General features: G+C 33.7%; 2 protein-coding genes across 3 annotated transcripts; both read left to right on the top strand.

Moving 5' to 3' along the window:
• Positions 1-2,360: 2,360 nt before the first annotated feature.
• LOC137036261 (granzyme B-like) lies at positions 2,361-4,030 on the top strand. Of its 2 annotated transcripts, none has more exons than XM_067410313.1 (5): positions 2,361-2,418; positions 2,608-2,758; positions 2,881-3,055; positions 3,130-3,390; positions 3,501-4,030. In XM_067410313.1, exons 1-5 carry the CDS (start codon positions 2,373-2,375, stop codon positions 3,648-3,650), a joined length of 783 nt encoding a protein of 260 aa, XP_067266414.1. In that variant the 5' UTR covers positions 2,361-2,372; the 3' UTR covers positions 3,651-4,030. The 2 variants fall into 2 exon arrangements, with proteins under 2 accessions (XP_067266414.1, XP_067266415.1); XM_067410314.1 differs by having other exon boundaries at positions 3,130-3,385; positions 3,501-3,629.
• Positions 4,031-5,474: 1,444 nt separating this feature from the next.
• Positions 5,475-7,147, top strand: LOC137036288 (granzyme B(G,H)-like). The gene is made up of 5 exons (XM_067410371.1): positions 5,475-5,574; positions 5,850-5,997; positions 6,172-6,319; positions 6,402-6,659; positions 6,755-7,147. Exons 1-5 carry the CDS (start codon positions 5,529-5,531, stop codon positions 6,902-6,904), a joined length of 750 nt encoding a protein of 249 aa, XP_067266472.1. The 5' UTR covers positions 5,475-5,528; the 3' UTR covers positions 6,905-7,147.
• Positions 7,148-8,592: the final 1,445 nt, after the last annotated feature.

The following is an 8,592-nucleotide window of genomic DNA, read 5'->3' as shown; positions in this document are numbered from 1 at the left end:
TAAATCAATCAAAAGTGGCAGTAAAGACATTTATAATGTAACAAAAGATTAGATTTCAGATAAACACTGTTCTTTTGAACTTTCTATTCATCAAATAATCCTGAAAAAAAATATTGTACACAAATATTTTGCACAATTGTACACATTAAATGTTTCTTGAGCAGCAGATCAGCATATTAGAATGATTTCTGAAGGATCATGTGACACTGAAGACTGGAGTAATGATGCTGAAAATTCAGCTTTGCATCACAGGAATAAATTACTTTGTGAAATATATTCAAATAGAAAACAGTTATTTTAAATTGTAATAATATTTCACAATATTACTGTATAATTTACTGTATTTTTAATTAAATAAATGTAGCCTTGGTGAGCAGACAAAACTTCTTTAAAAAACATTAAAAATCTTAGTGGTTCCAAACTTTTGGACTGTACTGTATATATACATATATATAGACAAAGATTAAGATGTGCATAAAAGTGATGTGAAGTACAGATGTCATTAGAAAGCCAGCAACAACCTTCAGAATAGGATTTATAATTAGAAATCACCTACTTGTGTTACAAACATTTCCTCTTTATTAAAGTGACTACATTTTAGCGGATCTAGCAGTAAGGTTGCGAATTGCAACCAATGGCTCAGTCCATCGCTCACCCCTCCCTTTCGAAGCACGTAGAGACCCTATGGTGGCCAACACAGGACAAAGATGTTGTCTGAAACAGAAGAGAGTAGCCAGTCAAGCACAGAGGTTTCTTCTTCCTTCTAAAAAAGAACGTCTCTGCTTCTAATAAACCAGACGACTACTTCTATTTCTTCTTCATGTGTATTCAACATATTGACGATGCAAGCTGCCTCTAAAAACACCAACAAAGAAGAAGAAGAACATAGTGATGAAACGCGTTCTGTAGAGCAGTTTGTCCATTTATGGCACTGTAGAAACATGCTGTTGCAAAATGGCGACTTAATGGCGACTTAGTTCACCCAAAAATGAAAATTCTGTCGTTAATTACTCACCCTCATGTCGTTCCACACCTGTAAGACCTTCGTTCGTCTTTGGAACACAAATTAAGATATTTTTGATGAAGGTATATGACTCGTCCAGTGGCAGCAACTTAACCACCAATTTCAAGGTTCAGAAAAGTACTGAAGACATTGTTAAAAAAACTGACGTGACTACAGTGGTTCAACCTTAATTTTATGAAGCGATGAGAATACTTTTTGTGTGCAAAAACATAACAAAAATAATGACTTTATTCAACAATATCTTCTCTTCTGTGTCATTCTCATATGCTGTTTACGTTTAGCGCTTCCAGGTTCTACGTAAGTATTGGCCGACACTGTTCACGTGAGCAGCACGACACATGCATGTGATGCTGACACAGGAGCCGGCCAATGATGAGTCGCCATTCTGATGTAGAACCTGGAAGCGCTGAACGCAAACAGCGTATGAGAATGTTTCACACATCCACACAATATTCATATTGGTTGATATATCTGTTCATGCTAAACAATTTTGCCCCACAAACCACTTCTGCCAATCAAAACGTTCATTAAATATTCACGATTAAGTGAAAAACCTACTTTTGCAAACTAGTCCTTGGTTTTTTGCTCAAGCTGAATAAAACCAACGAAGTAAAATTCTCTGGACTCTCTAGATCAATAATTATCCAAAAAAAAAAAAAAAAAAAAAAAGTTTAACTTTACCCTTTGGATTGATATAACAGGGTCATTTTTAAAAAATAAAGTGGGCGTGGCAAAATATACTGAAAGCCTATAAATCCTAACAGAAAAATCTGAACTTCAGGTAAAATAGGTGAGCACATGCGACATATGATACTAAACTTGCATGCTAACTTTTATGGAGATCTGACAATAGGTGGTACTATAACTGTTAAAAAGCTGTAAAACCCATATATTTCCAATGGTAAATTGCCTGTATTTGCTGTAAATGGTGTTTTCCCTCTATGATTTAAGCGGTTACATGCTTTCTAAATAATATGTAATATATTTTTGCACAGGTGCTTAAAGGCTTTAAATTGCTTGAACCCTGTTAACTGCTAATATATATATATATATATATATATATTTTTTTTTTACACATTGTTACATTTGCCAAACAACGTCCAGTCCATGATATTTGGAATTAAAGTTGTTTTAATAGTATTTCTTTTTAAACAATAGTACTTTTAATTGAGTATTTCATTATTCTTTTTGCTGATGCCTCCTGAGATGACTGCTTGTTATTTTGTAAACTCATTTTGTGGTTTGAGGTAAGAGGGGGAGGAGATACAACTAGGGTAGAGAGTGGGTTTGAGTATTTTGATAGCATATACTCACTCTATGCTTGACCACAGGCTGTTCCAGATGCACCATGATTCTTTACTCTTTTCTTCTTCTCATTGGTATCTCTTTGGCTGGTAAGATATTATTCATCCCTTTCTTCCTGAATTTGCATTATGCAAGAGCAGAAAATCTGAAAGATCAAATATTTTTAAGCTACAATATAATTAAAATTAAATGATATAATGCAAACTGTAAAAGGTTTGTCTATTCAATACCTCCTTCAATAGTCTGGTATAATGGTGCTACTCATGTTTTTGTCACAGGTGGGATGGAGAGTGGTATTATTGGTGGAAAAGAGGCTAAACCGAATTCCAGACCATACATGGCATCTATTCAGATTAAAAACAAACATCACACATGTGGAGGGATGCTGATCAGAGAGGATTATGTACTGACAGCGGCCCACTGTTTCAAGTGAGTATTATTTATGGGATTATTTATAATGCTTTTTCAAAAAGCTAAAGTCTCAAGACTTTTAGTTTATCTATCTGTAATTTTGTTTCAAGGCTTAAACAGTTTTTAATTTGTTCCCCCAGTCACAGTGATTACTCTGGTCGGGACCACTTTGAGGTTGTTCTGGGAGCTCACAACATCAAGAAGGACGAGAAGAGCCAGCAGAGAATCCCAGTGATAAAATACATCCAACATCCAAAGTTTGAACGTAAAAATGAGAATAATAATGACTACAGCTATGATATCATGTTACTAAAGGTATTTTCCCCTTCACTTACTGTGACTTTATATTATGAACTTTGCTCTCTTAAATTATTCTCTGTTATTTGTAGCTGAAGAACAAAGCCAAGCTGAATACATTTGTGAAAGTCATGTCTCTTCCTAAGAAAAATGGAAAAGCACCAGCTAATGTTAAATGCTCCATTGCTGGTTGGGGGTTCATAAACTCAAAAGCAGTAGTGGGATCAAATGTGCTGCGGGAAGTCACTCTTAAACTGCAGGAGAACTCAGAATGTGAAAGAATGTGGCAGCACTACTTCAACTCTGAGAGAATGATCTGTGGTGTTTCAGATGGGAAACATGCTTTTTGTAAGGTATATTATATTATATTATATTATATTATATTATATTATATTATATTATATTATATTATATTATATTATATTATATTATAGTAATGTTTTTCTGTCTCCCTCTTATTCAGGGTGATTCAGGAAGTCCTCTTATCTGCAATTCCAAACCACAAGGAATTGCTTCATATACCTATGAGGGTAACTGTGCAAATATAGAGTATCCTCAAGCTTATGTAAACATATCCTACTTTCTCCCCTGGATTAAAAAGAAGATTGGTTAAATAAATAAAAAGACAAATTGGGTTCCTACATTAAAGGTGCAGGTTTTTTTTCCACTTCTAGACTTAGTTTGCATATCTAAGTCTGTTAATTACTTGTTCCTGCTGCAACTGTCAAAACCTCAGTGCATTTGTGTTTAGCTTCAATATTCCTTAAACTGTCTGTTTAGATGACCAGATGTAGGAGATGACAAAGAGAAAATTGCTTATTTATGTAGTGGGATAAACAGAAAACACCCATTCATAAATATTATATAATATAAATATAAATACAACAGAACAAAATACATTGCTTTCACTGAGTGTTTTTTTTTTTTTTTTTAAGTTACTTTAACTGTCTTGTGGTTTTGTGTGTGATTGTTTGATATACACTGAATAAAGTCTGTTCCTGCTAGTTATTGCTCATGTGATTTCACTCTTTGTTCTGAGTAACGTTGTGAAAAGTCCCCCTATGAAGCCCCTCTGTTTGCATACAAGTGTGTGGTGATAGGTATGAAAACTAGAGGTGTGTTTGAGCCAGAGTTGAGAATATTCTAGTTAGGTGTCAATATGTCTACTGTTTTCTCAAAAGCAGATCCTTTCACAACCAACTATTACACTTGCAAATATCCTACTTATAAAGAGCAGATTCCATTAGTTTTAACTTGAGTATTTGCAATACACATGCAGGTCCTAATACTTGGGTAATGACTGGGGCTTCTTTGAAAGAAGATAGTAATATACATACTAGAATGGCTTGAGGGTGAGTAAATCATGCAATAATTTTCATGTTGTTCCACACCCGTAAGACCTTCATTCATCTTCGGAACACAAATTACGATATTTTTTAATGAAAGTTTTTTTGATCCTCCATAGACATCACTTTAACCACCATTTTCAAGGACCAGAAAGGTACTTAAGAAATCAGTTTACGTCCAGCGCTTCCAGGTTCTACATCAGAACGGCGACTCATTATTGGCCGGCTCCTGCGTCAGCATCACGCACATGCATCGTGCTGCTCACGTGAACAGCATCAGCCAATGCTGAGTCTTCATTCTGACCTAAAACCTGGAAGTGCTAAACGTAAAATGCGTAGGAGAATGACACAGAAGAGAAGATATAGTTTGAATAATGTCCTTATTTTTGTTTAGTTTTTGCACACAAAAAGTATTCTCGTTGCTTCATAAAATTAAGTTGAACCACTGAAGTCATGTAGACTATTTTAACAATGTCTTTAGTACCTTTCTGGACCTTGAAAGTGGTGGTTATATTGCTGTCTATGGAGGAAAAAAACTTTTGGATTTCATCAAAAATTTCTTAATTTGTGTTCCGAAGATGAACAAAGGTCTTACAGGTGTGGAACGACATGAGGGTGAGTAATTAATGACAGAATTTTCATTTATGGGTGAACTAACCCTTTAAAGCTATAGTCCACCCAAAAATGAAAATTCTGTCATAATTTTCTCACCCTCGTGTTGTTCCAAACCTGTATGACTTTCTTCTGTGGAACATAAAAAAACACATTTTGGAAAAAAAAAAATATATATATATATATATATATATATTTAGTTATTTTTGTCCATATAACGGAAGTCAATGATCACCAAAACTGCTTGGTTACCAAAATTCTTTAAAATTTCTTCTTTTGTCCTCTACAGAAGAAGGTAAAGTAATACAGGTTAGAAACGACATGAGGGTGAATAAATGAAATTTTATTTTTCAGTCAACTACCCTTTTAAGTATAGTATCTGAGACTTGCTGTATAACTCATTGTGTTAATACATGCGTGTCAGAACTTTCCCCTACAACTTTCCGTTGTGTACTTTCATATGCGACAGAGTATATAGACGCCACTGAGTGTTAAGTCCTGTTCGTGTTCTGTTCCTGTATCATTCGTACATCATGCTGCTCAGTGTCTGTCTCCTGCTGTCTGTCTTCTCTCTGTCCGGTAAGACATTCACCTCTTGCATCAATCAGGCAGATTGTTTTGGGAAAAAATATTTTAATGAGATGCAATTTGTTTTCTAGACTTATTTCTGTATGTATTCACATTTGTGTACCAATGGCTTTCAAACAGTTTGAGTCATTGTAATATATTTAGATAAATAATAGTAATAGGCTCATAACTAGTTCTGCAATTTGACATATTTTGAAGTTAAACTGTACTGTACTCAAGTTTTAACTCTATACTTACCATAAGAACCTCTTGTGTCATTATCACAGGAGGGTTAGAGAGTGGTATCATAGGAGGCAGAGAGGTTAAACCTCATTCCAGACCGTACATGGCATCCCTCCAGAATAGAAGACAACATTTGTGTGGAGGGATGTTGATTAAGGATGATTATGTGCTGACATCAGCCCACTGTTGGAAGTAAGTACTGTATATGCATACAAATATCCCTAATAAACTGGGTAATATGTAGTATTCAAAAACAGTTGATTATATGATGAGGTCTTTTAGTCTTTACTTTGTTTTTATTGTTTGTAACGATGTACTGACAGAACGTTTCCACTAAAATAACCGCAACATTAAATGTTTTCACAGTCAGACCTCCGACTACTTAGAAGTCGTCCTGGGAGCTCACAATATCAACCAGAATGAGCACAGCCAGCAGATAATCCAAGTAGAGAAGTACATCCCACATCCCAGTTATACAAAAAATAACTTCACCTACGATATTATGTTGCTAAAGGTATTCATGGTGCTCAAATTGAGCTTTTTGGGGGGGTGGGTCTGTTTTTGTATTCAGTTATTTACTGATTAATATGTTACAGTTGAAGACCAAAGCTGTGCGGAATAAGTTTGTGGATGTTATTGATCTACCTAAGAACAATAAAAATATTCCCGCCCATGTGGAATGCTCCATTGCTGGCTGGGGTATGACAAAACCCGGAGGAAAAGCATCAAGTGTTCTGCGGGAAGTCAGCCTCAAATTGCAGTTCAGCTTTGAATGTAATCATATGTGGAAGGAACATTTCAACTCTGACAAAATGATCTGTAGTGTCTCGGATGGGAAAAAGGCTTTCTGTCAGGTACTGAAATGTCACTTTAGATGATAAAAAAAGAAAGATCTCCTGATATTTTACATTCAGAATACATTTTAAGTCTTTCGTTTGTTTCTTTCTAGGGTGATTCTGGCAGTCCTCTTATTTGCGACTCTAAACTTCAAGGAATGGCTGCATACACATATCCTTCTGACTGTACATCCAAGAAGTATCCTGAGGTTTACATAAAAATATCTGCCTTCCTTCCGTGGATTAGGAAGCACATTAAGTGATTGAAACATCATCTTATACAAGGAACATTTATGCACCTAAATCATGTGAATAATTAGGAACCCTATTTTTTGGTTTTTTGAACTTCATAAAAATGTTCAGGAATACATTATTTTACTTTTTTGTTGTTGTTGTCTGTATGGCCTCCTAGGCTCCTATTGGACAATAGGACACCAAAACTGCAAACCAACAAATATTTTAATAAACATGAGATTTGGAATTAATGTACTTTTTATTTTATTTCTTCTTCGATAACATTGCTTTTAATTTATAATTTAAATATAAATAAATAAATAAAGATTGTTCTACATTAAAGGTGCAGTTTTTTTTTCATAGACTTCATTTTTTTACCTTTCGTCAATCTGCACAAAGTCTGCTAATTGCTTGTTCCTGTTGCAACTGTCAAAACCTTTTTTTGAGGTTAGGCAGTTTGAGAATTTGTTTTGCCAGTTTGAGATTATTAATAAACAGGTGATAAGAGGTGATTTCAGTGAAGTATTTATTCTTTGAACTTGAAATAAAATTGACTGCATATTCCTTAAACTGTCCATTGAGATGACTACATGAATATTACAAATGCAAGGAGAAGCATGCATTTATTTCACACCCCTGTGCTCTATGAGTGATGTTGTGAAAAGTCCCCCTCTGAAGCCCCTGGTTGCATGCAAGTTTGTGGTGAGAGGTATGAAAACTTGTATGTGCCAATACGTCTACTACTGTTTCAGGAAAGGCATTTTTACGCGGTGGTCTGTTTTATCTAAAGCAGATGCTTTTATTTACAACCACTGCACTTTTAAATATACCGAAGCTGATTCAACTGTAGTTTTAACTTTACTTTTTATTTGGAAAAACACAGATTTAAATTCTACATGAGATAGTTGACTGAATTACACCAAAGCAGTCTGAAAACATCAACACTGTTAGAAAAGCAAATACATTTTCACATTTTTAAAAATGGATTATTAACAGTCATGGGCAGTTACTTGAAATTCTGAAATAATATTTACTTTTAAATGAACAGTTTTTTATTATTATTTTATTGAATATAAAATATTTTATTTTTTATTTGATATAATTTAATTACATTATTATTATTTATTTATTTCTCTCATTACCTTCCACAATTTACTACATATTTTTTTATATATTTCAATAAAACCTGACATATTTTCAAAATGATGTGGCAAACCTGAAAGAACATATTATATATATATATTCTGCACATGCATTTAAAAGCAAACTACTATTTTTCCATTTATTAAAGAAATGTTAAATAAACGCCTGTTGCGATAATAATACATACGGAAATGAGGTTGCTGATTTCGGTAATGATAATAAGTATACGTACAGGTGCTGGTATATAATCATAATTACTGAATTTGGGATTTTCCTGAGTTGTCAGTTATAATCATCAAAATTAAAAGAAATAAACATTTGAAATATATCAGTCCGTGTGTAATGAATGAATATAATTCAAGTTTCACTTTTTGAATGGAATTAGTGAAATAAATCAACTTTTTGATGATATTCTAATTATATGACCAGCACTTGTATAATAAGTATATAAGAATAAAGTATAGTTTAAAAATATAAACATTAATGTAGAAAATAAATTAGATTATATTGGCACAATTATGGATTTAAGTTAAATCAGTTTGATTTTGCAGTGCTTCAAAAATATAGGCTTGCA

The sequence above is a fragment of the Chanodichthys erythropterus genome, chromosome 14 (assembly GCF_024489055.1).
Source record: "Chanodichthys erythropterus isolate Z2021 chromosome 14, ASM2448905v1, whole genome shotgun sequence".
NCBI lineage: Eukaryota > Metazoa > Chordata > Actinopteri > Cypriniformes > Xenocyprididae > Chanodichthys > Chanodichthys erythropterus.
This window is presented reverse-complemented; position numbering and strand designations above follow the sequence as displayed.

Excerpts from the sequence above, each read along its gene's own strand:
- LOC137036261 (XM_067410313.1), top strand. The coding sequence starts at position 2,373 with ATGATTCTTTACTCTTTTCTTCTTCTCATTGGTATCTCTTTGGCTG. Across the intron at positions 2,419-2,607 it reads CATTGGTATCTCTTTGGCTG|GTGGGATGGAGAGTGGTATT; the intron begins GTAAGATATTAT and ends TTTTTGTCACAG. Across the intron at positions 3,056-3,129 it reads ATGATATCATGTTACTAAAG|CTGAAGAACAAAGCCAAGCT; the intron begins GTATTTTCCCCT and ends TGTTATTTGTAG.
- LOC137036288 (XM_067410371.1), top strand. The coding sequence starts at position 5,529 with ATGCTGCTCAGTGTCTGTCTCCTGCTGTCTGTCTTCTCTCTGTCCG. Across the intron at positions 6,320-6,401 it reads ACGATATTATGTTGCTAAAG|TTGAAGACCAAAGCTGTGCG; the intron begins GTATTCATGGTG and ends AATATGTTACAG. Across the intron at positions 6,660-6,754 it reads GGAAAAAGGCTTTCTGTCAG|GGTGATTCTGGCAGTCCTCT; the intron begins GTACTGAAATGT and ends GTTTCTTTCTAG.